The 16721-nt window shown below is 37.0% G+C and overlaps 1 protein-coding gene across 2 annotated transcripts in view; it reads left to right on the forward strand.

Moving 5' to 3' along the window:
• The window catches only part of PAPPA2 (pappalysin 2), a 372249-nt gene that overhangs the window by 291639 nt on the left and 63889 nt on the right, over nt 1–16721 (forward strand). For both annotated transcript variants that reach the window (XM_074222103.1, XM_074222104.1), the window contains 3 exons: nt 4244–4412; nt 6506–6638; nt 8291–8400. In XM_074222103.1, coding sequence (XP_074078204.1) covers nt 4244–4412; nt 6506–6638; nt 8291–8400 — 412 coding nt within the window. The remainder of the gene's footprint in view (nt 1–4243; nt 4413–6505; nt 6639–8290; nt 8401–16721) is intronic.

Genomic DNA, 16721 nt, shown 5'->3' on the forward strand with positions numbered 1-16721 from the left:
TATGGTGCATCTCAGGTTTGCAGTGCTGATGCATACACAATGATTAATGATCAGGACGTGTTCCTAGAGAGATGGGCTGAACACTTCCATAGTGGGTTTTTTTTTAGGTTTTGCAAGGCAAATGGGGTTAAGTGACTTGTTGAAAGCCACACAGCTAGCTAATTATTATTAGTGTCTGAGGCCAAATTTGAACTCAGGTACTCCTGACTCCAAGGCTGGTGCTCTATCCACTGTTCCACCTAGCTGCCCCCCTCCATAGCATTCTTAACATCATCAGTGCTATGATGATCATCACAATCATCAATTAATGCAAAAACCATTGACTGTTTACCTCATGTTGAAGTCACTCAGTCCCTAGCTGAAGTTCCAATTGAATAAGAGGTTTGGAATGCCATTAGGTTCCTTTCAAGTGGCAAAGCACCTGGTGCAGATTCTATTCCAGCTGAGATCTACAAGATGGGTTGTCCATTGCTCATCCAAAAACTTATGGAAATGTTCCTGGTTATATGATATGGAGAGGTTATCCCCCTACAATTCAAGGATGTCTCCATCATCTATCTCGATAAAGGTAGAAGGAATAGCTTGGTCTATGGCATCACAGGGGTATTTCTCTTCTAGTCATTGCTGGTAAGAGTCTTGCCAGAGTCCATCTCAATAATCCTTCATCTGAAAGATGGTCACCTCCCTGAGAGCCATACTGGTATGACTTCAGAAAGGGTTGAGTAAAAGTCAATATGGTGTTTGCTGTCCAGCAACTCTAGGAAAAATGACAGGAACAGAATAAAGGTTTTTATATACCATTTGTAGATCTGACCAAGACTTTTGATACCATCAGTCATGAGGGTTTATGGGAAATTATGTCAAAATTTGGTTGCCAGGAGAAGTTCATCAGTATTGTACATCAATTTCATGACAATGCTCTCAAGATTTCCTAGTCACCAACAGAGTAAAACAAAGATGTGTCCTTTTTCCCATATTTTTTAGCATAATGTTTTCAGCATGTTATCAAACACCTTCACTGAGGATGAACATGGTCTCATGGCCTTAAGGTAAGTTACTGCACAAATGGCAAATTCTTCAACATGACAAGGCTTCAAGCCAAGATCAAAGTGGAGGGAGTGTTGGTACATGATCTTCTGGTTGCAGATGATTGTGCACTCAATGCAGCATCTGAAGCTGACATGCAACAAAGTAGGGATTGATTCTCTGCTGTTTGTGCTAATTTTGGTCTAACAATTAACACCAAGAAAACCCAGGTGCTCCATCAGCCAACATCACACCATTCCTATATAGAATCATTAATTACAGCAAATGGAGAAGTTTTGAATACAGTGGACAAGTTCACTTCACTTGGCAGTGTCCTCTCCAAGGAGGAGACATTGACAATGAGGTTAATGCTTGCATTGCCATAGTTAGTATTTGGGAGGTTCTGAAAGAAAGTGTGGGAGAGAAGAGTTATCAAACTGAAGGTCTACAGAGCTTGATGTGCTTACCTCATTGCCTGTGAAACCTGGATAGTCTACCAGCACCATGTCAGGCAACTGAATCATTTCTATTTAAATTGTTTTAGCAAGATTCTGAAGATCACCTGGTAGGAGAAGATACCAGCGATTGAAGTCCTTTCTTGACCTAAACTACCTAGCATTCAACATTACTACAGAAAATGCAACTACCTTGGGCTGAACATGTTGTTAGAATGTCAAATGTATGCTTGTCAAAAAAACTATTTTATGGAAAGCTCACACAAGGCAAATGCTCACAAGGAGGGTCAGAAGAAGCAATACTGAGACACCCAGAAGGTCTCTCTTAATCTTAGGATTGATTGTACAGCATGAGAGACACTGTCACAGGACCACCCAGTATAGCATGCCCTCATTAGTGAGCGTGCTGTCCCCTATGTGGAAGGTAGAATTGAAGTAGCTCCAGGAAACCTGACACTCATAAGTTTAGAGTACCCTCCCCAGGTGTTCACATGGACTATTTGTGCCCAACCTGTGGTAGAACATTCCAAGTTCTTCTTGGTCTGATCAGCCACAGTAGGACATACTGTAATTTGTCTGAAACAAAATGATGTCATTTTGATCTTCTTCAGTAACAGAAAAGAACCAACTTAGTTGAGTGACCTTGGGCAAGTCAATTGCCTTGCCCCTTCATCTGAAAGATGAATTGCCTGCCCCTTGCCTTGCCAACCCCCCCCCTCCCAAAAGAAGAAATCAGTTTTGAAGTCAGTCAAGATGGAAGCCTTACCACTGGAAACCTCTGATGTACTCCTCATTTAAAGAAATTCCTTAAGGACTATATTGTTGTTCTGCATGATTCTGGAAGGTCCTCTCTCTACATTTGTCCTACCAAAAATGAACTTTTCTTTTTAACAGCCATGAGATAATAATGGAGAGATGGAAGTGCTATGGTCAATACCTCCCATCTCCCTCAAATTAAGCAACTTTTTAGCAGAGTTTGGCTACAAGAGCTTTATTTCTGGCAATGATGTAAAAAAAAGAGACCAGTTGTATTTTTAGTCCCTAAGTTGACACTACAAGATCTGGTCACTCGAAACTAAACCTTCTGACTTTTATGCAGTGCTCATTTAATTGGAAATGCTAAAAAGGAAAATAAATACTTACCACCCTCTGGTGCCCCTTGATGTCATTTTGATAGTCAGTTTTCTCATTGAAGCTACTGTCCTATTTTGCCAGTTAGGCAGCCAACTCCTTGTTCTTCAAGATATAGGGAACAACGTTGCTCCAAATTTCCCTCACCATGCAATTTATTTCCATGAATGTGAGGAAGCATCAAAGACTAATGGATGGGATGTTTCTTTGAGAATCAAGACTTGGATTCCTGTTCAAGGCCTTAGCCATTTCCTTGCTGCATGGCCTTTCCTAAGTCACTTGTATAAATTTTCCAACAAAATAAGAACTTATACTGTTCTCACAGTATAATGGAATATTGAGAATATGAGTGAAGGAGGGAGTGTGGTGTAGTGATGAAATCCCAGGAAACCTAGTTTAATTCTTAATTATTATACTTAACCAACCGCATGAGACTAGGCAAGACAATGCTTTTGAGAAATTCTCTATGCTTTACAGAAATTAATCAGTTTAGGCCAGGGATCCCAAATCCTATACAGTCTAAGAATGATTTTTTACATTCTTTATTCTAACATGCAAAAACTGTTTTTAGGTTACAGGGTCATACAAAAGCAAACTGATTGGACAGTGGAAGTTTGCCAAACCCTGATCTAAGGCAAGGGCTCTTAATCTGGGATCCATGAGGTGTAAACAAATGAATGAATGAACAAACAAATAAACAAATAAATAAATACATTTATAGATATATAAATTATATTTCAATGTAATTGGTTTCCTTTATATTCCTATTGTATTTTATTTCATTTAAGTCCCTTACACAAAAAATGTTAAGTATCTCTGATTCTAATGATTGAAATAATCTGTGCATAAGTGAATTAAGAATACTTGTGAAAGGATTGATCTGGGGGAAGAGATTCTTAAAGATTGTAATAAAGGAGAGAATGAAGATTGGCGTCAGGCAGGGACATAAGGTAAAGGGGTGACTTAGATGTCTTTGGCTGTCAGGTAGCTTTGAGATATATGGAATGGACAAAGGGGCTCAATGAATATTCTTTCTGTTTTCAGTAAAATATGAGGTGAGATCCTCATCTAATGAGATGGGATTATGAGAAGAGTGGGAGGTGAGGACTGAATACTTTGATGAGGAAAGAAGAGTTAGAAACAACCTTTTTTAGAGGGGCAGGGTGGATGATTTGATCAAAAAAGGAGCTAAAAGAATTGCTTGCTAAGGAGTAAGGAAGAAAATGGGTTTAAATCCAGCCTCATAAATATACTAGTAGTATTTCCCTCAGCAAGTCACTTGATCTTTATTACTGCTATGCTTCATCCTGGTTGCTTCATCAATCAAAAATTCTATGGCATTTATTAATCACCAATTATAAAATATTGTGTTGGGATAAAATATTTTTAAAAAGTAGTCTCTGCTTTCAACATACTTATACTTTTATTGGAATATCACTGTCATCATCCCTATTATCATTGGATAAGTATGGTAGAATTGGTGGGAACTTATAATTGAGGGACAGTTCAGATAATGTACTTTTTTGAGGTTCCACATTGCCTGGGTCTGTTTTTACCTTTTAATAAGTGAATCTTCCTAATAGATGCTTCAGTGGTAAGGTGATGGGGGATGTTATTTTTTGTCTTTCCAGCAAGCTTCTGAAGATCCAATGCCTGGAGAGTGGAAATTGGGAGCAAGGCAGCTGCATCCCAGTGGTGTGTGAGCCCCCATCTCCTGTCTTTGAAGGCATGTATGTCTGTACCAATGGCTTCAAGCTGGGTAGCCAGTGTGTACTCAACTGTAAACTGGCCAGTCAAAGGGTAAGGAGAACCATTTGCTTTTCATTTAGGGTAAGGCCATATCCAAAACATTCTGATCAATTTGAAAGTTTGGAGAAGTTCTCTGGAGGAATGTCAGCACTTTACACTTTTGGAATGTGTTTTTATAAACAGGTGTATTTAACTTTCCAAAGTTAAATCAAAGCAGAGGTTATCATTTTTGAATTGTTTTGTTCACAGGTGAATGACTTATTAAAATTTAGTTGTTATAGAACAAGAATTTGGAACACTGTGTATCTAAAGAATTTCAAAAGCATGGCAAATGAAAGGAAATGGGAAAGTGGAAGTTGCTGGTGTTGGTTCTATTTGAAGCATCATGATGACTTGCCATGCATGACTAGGGACTCAATATATGTATACATGGACATGCCTTGTTGTTCATTCATTTCATTTGTGTGCAGCTCTTTGTGACCCATTGGGGGGTTTTCTTGGAAAAGATACTGGAGTAGTTTACAGTTCATTTTATAGACAAGGAGACTGAGGCAAACAGGGTTAAGTGACTTACCCAGGGTCATACAGCTAGTCTGTGGCCAGATTTATAATCAATAATGAGTCTTTGGGGTGGCTAGGTGGCACAGTGGATAGAGCACCGGCCTTGGAGTCAGGAGTACCTGAGTTCAAATCCGGCCTCAGACACTTAATAATTACCTAGACCTAGCTTTGTGGCCTTGGGCAAGCCACTTAACCTCATTGACTTGCAAAAACCTAAAAAAACCAATATGAGTCTTCCTGATCTCAGATCCAGCATTCTATCCACTATGCCACCTAGCTGCCTTGCTTTTATGTATGTCATGTATAAATACATACATATAGTAATGTATTTTTCTTTATAAAAATGATCTGAATAATCAAGCAATTCTCACAGCAAAGCTTAAAATATGATCTGACTTTTTGCTTCCTTACAATTTCACCTAAGGGTTTAAAAAGCAAAAACCATAGTCTTATCATGACTATATGGCCAAAGTCAGTTTTATTTTAGAAACTTTTAAAATATTGAACATTTATGTGGGAGCAGGAGACCATGTGGGCTTGTTGGGAAAAAAAAATAATAAATACTTCTTTCCTGGGTCAGCTTCTCCCCTCTGTATCCAGTGCTCCCAGCCCCCATAGAATAAAAATGAAGTAAACATGCCAGGTTACTAGATCAACAAACCTGAAATAGCCCATTTAGTTTGCTATGCTGAAAATGAGTGTGGGGGGCCAGAGCTAGGTGGAATTCAGAAAAGTTGCCTCTTTCAGGGATGTGAGATCCATATTTCTATTCAGTTGTTGACCTAAAATGCCTTTGTGATTCTTTGGGGATAGAAGCCAGAAAGAGTAACCCAGCCAACAGTTATCATGATAAAAAAGGAGGAGATAGACTTGGCTAGATCAGAGGTCATGCTGTGAGCGAGACTAGGCAAGCAGGGAGAGATGGAACAACTTCAAGATGACAGGCAGAAAAATAGCAATGAGTAGACTTCATGGCTTACCCCAGCGAGTCATTTTGCACATGTGTACTATTGGTCACAGGGGAGGAGATCAGATTAGTGTAGATGGATCAATACCAAGGAAATTGTTGATACTTCCCTCCTCATTACTTCACATTTTATGCTCTTTTTAAATTGACTTATCTCTGTATTTAAATTTCCCTCAATAGTATATAGCATCTTAGAGGACAGGAAATCATTCTTTTTGCCTTTGTATACCCAGAGTCTATCACAATGCCTTGTACTTATTAGGCATTTAATAATAAGTTGCTGAGAAAATGAAGGAACAAGAGAGTTCTAACAACTCAACTTATGATAGATCAGTGATGAATGAATCAATTACATACAAATGAAGAGTTTCTATGTATGAAAATATGAATGACCTTATATTGCTATTGAAAATAAGCATTTAATTATGATTAAATTTCATGGACAAAAATGGGTTTTTTATTATATGCCTTTCCTAGAGGAAAGGTAGAGAATTATCTTAGTGTTTGTAAATAGGCATGTGAATCAATATTTTGTCTCCAATCATTTGCTAATACTAATCAACCTATTCACTCTTTTGTGAGAACTTTTAATAATACAAATCTTTTTGCATTCTAGATGCCTATAACTTGTACTAAAGAAGGATTATGGACAGAAGAGTTTAAGTTGTGTGACAACCTTCAGGGGGAATGTCCACCACCTCCAGAGAAGAATTTAGTAGAATACAAGTGTGAACAAGGATATGGAATTGGTAAGGATGGGAGGAGATACTGAATTCTGCCTTAAAAAATAATGTTTTTTTTTTAAATCTTTTATTAAGCCTGGCTGGCCCTTGAATCAGATCTGCTGCTTTCCCTAAGGAGTTGATGGAAAGGCATGTTGATTCTTAGCCGCTTCAGTAAAAATGAAATTTATGGTAAAATTGTTTTCTTTTTATTCTTCTGCACACACATAAATTTGATTGGACTCCTTGGATATTTGCATCATGTCTAGTCATGTTACCAACCTCAAGCCACGTGTCTGAGAGTGGCTTCTGAGTAAAAATTTGTATTTCCAGGGGCAAGAGAGAGTAAACACAACCGATGGTACCTATTAGCAGTGTTCCTCCATGGTTTCTGCCATGGTTACTGGAGCGGAGAGTTCTTGGAGGGACTATTTGATAATACAACTCTTGTACAACTCTTCAGCTGTCTTTCTCTACAGGGGACTGAGAACTGGAGTCTGTGGGCAGCCTCTTATTCAAGTCATTGCAATTAAAGCTCTGTTTAGCCAGATCTGATTTATGGAGACGTTGGAAAATCCGGAAGGCATTGAGTCAGCAAAATGTTGGCTGCAAGTGGACCCTTTAGCAAAGGGAAGAAGTCTGTAGGAAACACATTGAGACTCAACTAGTCCTACAGACAATCTTTACAACCCATTCTATTTTGTGTGGGATAAAGAGGGACTGTCAACCAATTAGCATTAATTAAGCACCTCATATTCCTCATAGGTTACTGAAAGCATTTCATTGCCCTCTGGCTTTTACAAAGTCAATTTTCCAGTCAATCGTTTCACCATGATGGCTATTCGCTATGTGGATGGGAATGCTACAGCAGAAAGTACATTGTCTAGTGATAAATCTAGAAAAATAATTATCAGATCATGGTTCTCAGGCAATTTGGAGGACTTTCTTATACTTGTGGTTCATAGATCCTCAAAATCTCTAAAGTTATTTATTAATATGTTACCCTGATTTAGTTCCAAGGGAGCATATAGTCAACATTTCTGGGTTAATAGAAAATGCAAATAGAGCTTCAAAATCACATGAAATCCCAAGCCCCTATGAGTGAGAAAATGAGACAACCCCCAGAGAGTATGATTTATCATTGGGTAGAGCTTTAGAAAAAACTGTAATTCAAACATCATCAAGTAACCAGGAGTTTTCCCTCTGAGTCCAACTCATTTTGAGGTCTTCCTTCCTTCCTTCTTTTCAGTCACATTCTTTTACACCCTCTCTCTCCTTAAAGTACATAGCTTTCTTGGCTACTGCCAAAAATCTCTTCTGTGCAGCAGGAGATTTCAGCATTATTATTTGTCTTTCTTGATATCCTAGATTTCTGGGTCATCAACTTCTTTCTAACCAGCAGACTTCAAAGGCAGCAGCTGCTAGAATGCAGGAAAAAATAATATAAATAAAATTATAGTTTCTTTGACCTCTGGGAGTTCCTGTAAGTATGAGAATGTGATGGCCCACAGAGCTGAAATATGTATCAAAGGCATGTTTCTCTAAATTTTGACTTGGAAGTAACCTTTCAAAACTAGAAGTCATTGCTTCCAAAATGAAAACCATAATTGAAAATGGAGGAACTTTTAGGTCCTCGTGTGAATGATCTGATAGTGTATTGTGTATGCCTCTTCCTCTAGGAGCCGTGTGTAGGCCATCTTGTATAATCCCCCCTAGTGATCCAGTAATCCTGCCTGAAAACATCACTACTGATACCATGGAACATTGGATGGAACCCACCAAAGTTCAGGTAAGAAGAAATTTCATTATTATTTAGATAGTAAATGCTTTCTTTGCAAGCAGAATTTTAAAAGATATCCTGGATGAGCCTGAGAGATCTTCAAAGAATTTTTGAATTGTATTAATGGAGTATTTGTTTGTTTGTTTTTGTTCCAATAGATGATAGGACCTGCATTTAAATTGTGCCTCATACATGTAGTATCTGGATGACCCCAGGAAAATCATTTCATCTCTCTGAGCCTTAATTTCCTTTCTCAATAAAATAAAATAGTTGAAACTTCACCTCAATTTCCTCTTCCAAATTTAATTATAAGATACTGGGAATGAGAAAAGACTGAGGGCTTTCTCAGTACAAAGGACAAAACCCTCCCCACCCCCAATATGTAACATTAAGAAAACTGGACTCCTGGACCTGTGGCACTGTGCCCACCCTTCTCTCTTAAAAACATCATCCCTTTGGTCCAAGAATGTTCAACTATAAAATCCAGCCTTAGGTGAGAGGATTACTAAACTCTCTTGTTCTATGTTCTTTAACTTGTTAACCCCCCAACGCAGCACATTAGGAATAAGTTATTTATAGATTAGGGATTATAGTTATGTGTCACAAGAGAAAAAATAAAAACAACATTCAAGTTTGCGATAGGAATTAGATATAGGACAGATATTTTATTCTAACATGTAAAAGAAATGTTAAACATCTAAAGGCAAAATACACATTGAGAAAATAGATTAAAAAGGATTCAATATCCAACATAACTATTATTAATATCACTTAGAAAACTGACACTTAACCATCATTAGAACATAAAGCAGTTTTCAGGACTGCTGACTAGGCATTTTATATTTCACCTTGATTCTGCACTGTATCTTTCAAAGAAGGGCTTCTCTTACTGGTGGTCATATTTTTCTCTTTTTTTTAAATTTTGAATTAAATATTTTATTTTTTTCCAATTCATGTGTAAACAATTTTGAGTTGTTTTCTTTTCAAATTTTGGGTTCCATTTCTAGCTCTCTTTCCCCTTTCCCTCCACTCTTTGAGAAAGCAGGCAATTTGTAGCAGCTAGGTGGCACAGTGGATAGAGCACCGGCCCTAGAGTCAGGAGGACCTGAGTTCAAATATGGCTTCTGACACTTAATAATTACCTAACTTTGTGACCTTGGGCAAATCACTTAACCCCATTGCCTTGCAACCCCCCCAAAAAAAGTCACATGAGAAAGCTTGCAATTTGATTTGGGTTATACATAGGCAAACATGAAAAAGCCATTTTTACATTTGCCATCTTGTGAAAAAAAACTAATGATATATGAAAAATAAAGTAAAAAAATATTATTAAGTGTCTGAGGTCGGATTTGAACTCAGGTACCCCTGACTCCAGGGTCGGTGCTCTGTCCACTGGAGGTGGATATTTTCATCTTAAATACTTCAGATTATCTATTTTTTTTTACTTCATCAGAGTATCTAAGTCTTTAATTGTGTGCAATAGCCTCCTGATTCTCCTCACTTCACTATGAATTAGTTCATGTAAGTCTTTCTAGGTTTTTCTGAAATCATCTAGCTCATCATTACTTAGGTTTGTTTTTGTTTTTTTGCAAGGCAGTGGGGTTAAGTGGCTTGCCCAAGGCCACACAGCTAGGTAATTATTAAATGTCTGAGGCCGGATTTGAACTCAGGTACCCCTGACTCCAGGGTCGGTGCTCTGTCCATTGTGCCACCTAGCCACCCCAGCTCATCATTTCTCAAGCACAATAATATTTCATCATAATCAGATACCACACTATGTTTATCGATACCTCAGTTGATAGAGAATATCTTCAATTTTCAATTCTTTGTCGCCCCCAAAAGAGTTGCTTTAAATATTTTTGGACATATAGGTCCTTTTCTTTTAAAAAATAAATCTTGGGGTGGCTAGGTGGCGCAGTGGACAGAGCACCGACCCTGGAGTCAGGGGTACCTGAGTTCAAATCCGACCTCAGACACTTAATAATTACCTAGCTGTGTGGCCTTGGACAAGCCACTTAACCCCATTTGCCTTGCAAAAACCTAAAAAAAATCTGTTTGGGATTGAGACCTAATAGTCTCATTGCTGAATTCTTTCACAAGGATATGTGCAATTTTATAGTTTTTTGAGTATAGTTACAAATTGCTCACCAGACCAGTTGGACCAGTTTTCAGCTCTACCAACAGTGCTTTACTGTCTATTCTAGTTTCCCACATCCCTTCCAACATTTGTCATTTTTTTCCCTGTCATATTAACAATATGATAGTAATGAGGTTGTTTAATTTGTCTCTCTCAAATCAATAACGATTTAGGACATTTTTTCATATGACTATAGATAACTTTTATTTCTAAAGTTGAAAACTACCTTTCCTGTCCTTTGACATTTATCAGCCAGGGAATGACTGATATCCTTATAAATTTAATTCAATTCTCTATATATTTAAGAAATGTGGCCTTGATCAAAGAAAGTTGATGTAAAATTCCCCTCTCCCTCTTCCCCTTTTTATGTGTTTTCATTTGACTTTATTGGTTTCATTTGTAACAAAAAATTAATTTAATATGATCAAAATTATGGGGCAACAAGGTGACATAATCAAGAGTCCTGGACCTGAAGTCAAGAAATCTCATTTTTATGTATAAAACCTGGTCTCAGACAATGACTAGCTGTATGACCTTTGGCAAGTCACTTAACCCTGCTTTTCTCAGTTTTCTCATCTGAAAAACGGGCCAGAGCAGGAAATGGCAAACCATTTCCTATGTCTTTGCATAGGAAATCTCAAAAGAAGTCAGGAAAGGTGTTGAACACTACTGAAAACTGATCATACGACAACAACAACAATAAATTAGCAATTTCATTTACCATAATACCCTTTATCTCTTTTTTATCCTCTTTATGGTATCACCCTTTAGGTCTAAATCATGTACCTATTTTGATTGTATAAGTGAAAGCTATTGATCTGTACCTAGCTTCTGGTGGTAGTCATCTTTTATCTATGAGGAAACTCCCTTGAATTCACAAGCCTTCCAAGCCTTATCACAACTATCTTGAGATTCTGGCTCAGTAACTTACTCAGGAAACACAATAGGGGAAAAGTCTGGCAGTGGATCAGAGACAGACTCATCTGGTAGAACCAGGTAGGAATGGTTGCTATAATACTTTATAAACCCAGCATCAGTCATTCATTGGAAATCTTTAAGTTTCATCTTGTTGCTTGAAGGACCAAAGTAAGAGAGAGAGCTAGATAAAAGCTATCTTTCCTTTTAACTGAAGCATCACCTTTCCCTGACCACTGACATGGGATGGGTTAAGAGCAAGATATCACTCAGATATCTGCTCCTCCAACTCAGTGGCCAATGAATGTATCTTTCCATCTTTTCAAGATATCAAACCATTTAAGTTCTGAGGCCTCCACTTGACCAGAAACATCTACAAAGTTCCTTTTATCTACCCAGGTGCTAGACTAATACATGTAATTGGAAGAATCAAGAAAGAGAAATTATGCCTTCATTAGATGTATAAAAAGTAGAAATAGGAAAATTAAATGGGGTGATGACTATTAAAGGAGACAGAAGAAAGAGAACTAGTAAAAAAAAGTAGCACACATACTAGAAAGAAACAGACAAAAAAGCAATGATAGGAGAAAGAATTATGCTAAAAAACACAACTGAGAAAGAGGAGAGAATGAAAAACAACAGAGAGGAAAGAAGGAGTTTTAGGAGATAGAGTGAAAATCTATCAATCTTAAATTAAACTGATGAGGGATTTGACTTAACCTGTGAACAGTTAGATGGTTCAATGGACAGAGTACCAGTTCTGACTCAGGAAGATCTGAGTTCAAATTCAGTCTAAGACACTTATTAGGTATGTGACCTAGGGAAAGTCTCAGTTTTTCATCTGTAAAATTAGCTAGTGAAAGAAATGGCAAACCACTACATGACCTTTGTGGCCACCAAATGGGATCACAAAGAATCAAATACTACTGAAATGACAGAATAACAATGATAAATCTTGTCTAGGTCGAGAGTAGTAAAGTGAGACAAACATAAGGGAAAAGGAAGGGTGTTAGTTGTCTTCCTAGCTCTTGTTGGCAAAGGAAATGCCGGGTGGATTGTTTTACTGAAGTCACAAAAGAGTTTCAGTCTCTGGAGATGAGCTATGTTTCATTCATTAAAAAAAAAAGAAAGGGAAATCAGAGACTAGGATCACTCTATCCACCCACACTCATTAATCACAAAACTTCTTTCAGGGATTTATGTCAGAACAGAAAGAACCTAAGCATCTGCATCTCTCATTCATGTTGATGAATGATACAACCCCTGTCTTAGAAATCTGGGAGAAGGGAAAAAAAATTAGTTCCTTCCTTCTCCTTTCTCCCCCAGTCTTTCTTACTAACAGTTGTATCCAATACCATCATGAGGTAAATCAGTTTGAGTGCTTTCATTACTGGATTCAATTACTGATAGACAAGAATCCAGAAATCTTAGTGGGCATAACTAAGTGAGGGTTTGAAAGTGAGTGGGCAGGCAGCTAGGTGGCATAGTGGATAGAGCACCGGCCCTGGAATCAGGAGGACCTGAGTTCAAATCCAGCCTCAGACATTTAATAATTGCCTGGCTGTGTGACTTTGGGCAAGTCACTTAACCCCTATTGCCTTAAATTATAAAAAAAAGTGAGTGGGCATTCTATTATGACTGCTACACAAATACAGGAGATCTCTTATGCATTTTAAATTCTGATCAGAATTTTCTTAAAGACTATCTGAACATCTGAGGATTATCTAAGAAATCAAATTTCATCTCATTATTGTCACTTCTTCATGCCACTTCTGACCCTAAGATTCCCCCACATACACATTTACTACTTGCTTCTGTTTTACAAATTTTAGTTATATTTTTATAGGAAATTTACTTATAGGAAATTTACTTGAGAAATGCCATTTCTATCTTGTCCCCAACATTAATACATTGGTAACATAATCAAATGGAAAAGACACAACTTGAAATTCATATTTGGTTTGATTCCTAAGTCTTCTACTTACCACCTTCATGAATTTGGACAAGTCTAGGATAGTTTCCTCATCTGTTTAAAAAGCAAAAAAAAGTCTTGCACTAGATTTTCTCTCAGGATACTTTCAGTTCAGAACTTGATTTCTATGATGAAAACATCTAGTGGAAAAGAATAATGGAAACAGTTTAACCATTATTTGTTATTATGATCAGTTCTTCAGGACATATTTTTTTCCTCTCATTTTTATTGTTGCATTTGTCATTTTTCTATGTGTAAGGTAAATTGTAGCATCTGAGCATTCACCTACTCCCATAATACAAACTAAAAAGGGCCTGACAAAATTGTGTAGAAATATTACTATGTTACCTCACTCTTCCATATTGAAAGGAAGTAATTAATAAAAGATATAAAATCCCTAAAGATTTGGGAAGAGATAATGTTAGGAGATGGACCTTCCAGGGACTAATCATTTTCTAGCTCAACCCATATTTATTGATTGCCTAAGTGCAAATTCAATATTTTAAAATCAATAATTAATTCAAATGCTTTTCTTCTTTGACAGTACCACAGATGAATGACCTCACCTTCTATAGTTGCTCCCAGGATTCTCAATAGTTCTTGTGACTATCTCTGAGAAAGATATGATTCTCTTGGTATGGACACCATAAGAAAGTTAAAGAAAACAAAAATATTAAATAATATTTACCTATTTTGTTATTTTTTCTTTCTCTTTTATTATCACCAGCACTATCATTATCATTTTTACAGGAGGCTTCTATGGGGATTTGAACAAATGAACGTTTTCAATTCATCCTGACAAGTATTCAACATTTTTATGAGCTTCTATTAGCTTCTAATCTAGCAGACGGCTTTTAGTACAAATTAATTATCCTTTAATTAAAAAGGATAGGTCTAAAATATTTTGTGAGTAGAGAAAGAAAGGAGAATAATGACTTTGAGATTAAAATTCACTTGCTACTTCTTTCCTCTATGGATTTTCTGAAGTGAATCATGGTATTACCTGTAACTTCCATTTAAGAGAAAGTTATTGTTATAGGCATAGGTTTCAAAAAGTCATACAAGTTTAAACAATTTTGTAATAATATTTTTAATGTAATATAACCAAGACTAACCCTTAAGGACACTGTAATCTTTTTTGGTTAATTCCCTAAAGTCTAGATCAGTTTATCTCCATTGTTCTAATTGAACCTGGGTCTTCTTTTGGGTTACCAATTTTCATATTAGCCATATGAATGAATATTTATGCAAACAGTTCATATGTAAGGCCCCTCCTCCTCCCCTAAGGGTCTCTAATGAGGGGTAAATTCTTTAATAGGATAACCAAATCTCAAGGAACTTTAGCTCACTTCCCTTACCACTCAATTTCTAATCTGTACTAGTACCAGCTCTTATGGTATGCCTTTACCCTTTCCAGCTCTTCTTGATGATTTTTTCTTCCCCATTTTAATATATATTCAGTATTTTAAGAACTCTTTTACTTTCTTACTTTTGTATCTGTCATTTAGCACAAAAATTGCATGCAGAAAATGATTATTAAATTTTCTTTCCTTCCTTCCTTCCTCCTTTTCTTTCGTGCTTCTTTTCTTCCTTCCTTGCTCCTCTTTCCTCCTCTCTTCCTTCCTTCCATTTTAAGTGAATTCATCTTCCTAGCTAGCTACATTTGAAACAAAAAGGAAAAAATCCCCCTCCTGAAAATCAGTATTTTAAATACATTAAGTTCAATGTCACAGTTCCATTGGTTGCCCTTCACTTCCATTTTTGAAGAAGAGAATTCTCACAAATTAGTTTTGTTCAATTACCTTATCATTTCACACCAAGTTGCATTAATTTTTCATTGTTATGCTCCTTTAGGGGGAATGAACAATACTTTCCCAAGTCAACAATCTTTTCCCTCCTCCTCTCTTCCTACTCCTTGTCCTCTCCCTCCCCTTCCTTGTCTTCCTTCTTCCTCAACTCTTCCTCCTTCCCCACTTCTCTTCCTCTCCCCTCCCCCAACCTCCTCCCTCTCCTCCTCTTCTCATCTCCAAACTGATTTAACTAGATATTAAACCAGAAGCCAAGTGATTCCTAGTCAGGACAAACTTACTTTCTTTCCCTATCTCTTAACACTTCAGAAGGACAAACAACTGAAGTTTTCCATTCCTGTCCTGCCTTCCTTTCCTTTTGTAGAACCTGAAAGACCTGTCAGATGTTGCTACCCAAGACCAACTTTCTGTTTTGGAAAGTCTGTCTAAGTAACCCCATCCTTTTCAGAATTATTTTAATCTCACATCACTGCAAGGCATTTATAGCTCAAATTTTGGCTGCTCAAAATGAATTTTTAATTTATATTATTGTAATTTTCGACTGCCAGAGAGTATGTTGGCCATTATCATCTGATCCTGTACTGTAATAAGAACCAAGCATAAGAATCTCCTTACATATTTCTGTAATTATCGTTCCTCCCAAAATGAGAGGGGAGATATGTCTCAATTCTCCATATGTCTCAGAGAACTTGCTAACTCTCTCTCTAAGCTGCACCTTGTGTGGGTGTACATGTTTGTATGTGTATATGTGTATGCAACAACACGAATTCTGTTAGTCTAGAGGGTGATCATGATTAAAATCTTGGCTTAGCTTCCACCCTCTGGGAAAACTACTCTCTTTCCTTCCTTGATGCATTTCAATGAATCACAGTCATATGAGCAAGGTATAATAGATTCAACCACACAAACAGGATTTAATTGTATTCAATGTTTTACTTACTTCTAAAACATAAAAATATTAAAATAGCTATCCTGCAGATTTGAGGGCTGCAGGTTCTCTCAGACCCAGACTAACCTTAACAAGTCTACAAGCATACTTCATGTATAAGATTTCCAAAATACAGATCAAGTGCTTTAACTCAGTCATTCCCATTGTGAACTAGCAAAAGTTCTTCCAATATGTCTTTTTGCTCTCATACCCCTAAAAAGTCAAGAAAGTTGGGAGATCTTGCCTTCATAGACAAATTGACATTTTGTGCAGACCAATAGTGAATCCAGTATTATCATGTTAGTTTCCCCAAGGGCTCCTAGTAACATAAAGCAATCAAACATTAAACAAACAAATGTTTGTTCTCCCTAGTGTTGGCAAAATCAATAAAGCGCAGTACATTTTAGACTTTTAAAAAGCCAATTTTGTTTAAATATTAGTAATTTGCATTTTTAACAATGTGTTGCCAAGAAGTGGTTCACTAGGGGCCACTTTAATAGAAAGATAAGAATGACATTAAATTAAAGCAAAGCAAAAGTTTGCTTATAAAATTGAGCCTAGAGTACTTGA

This window comes from Macrotis lagotis, chromosome 2 (assembly GCF_037893015.1).
Source record: "Macrotis lagotis isolate mMagLag1 chromosome 2, bilby.v1.9.chrom.fasta, whole genome shotgun sequence".
In the NCBI taxonomy this organism is placed as follows: domain Eukaryota; kingdom Metazoa; phylum Chordata; class Mammalia; order Peramelemorphia; family Peramelidae; genus Macrotis; species Macrotis lagotis.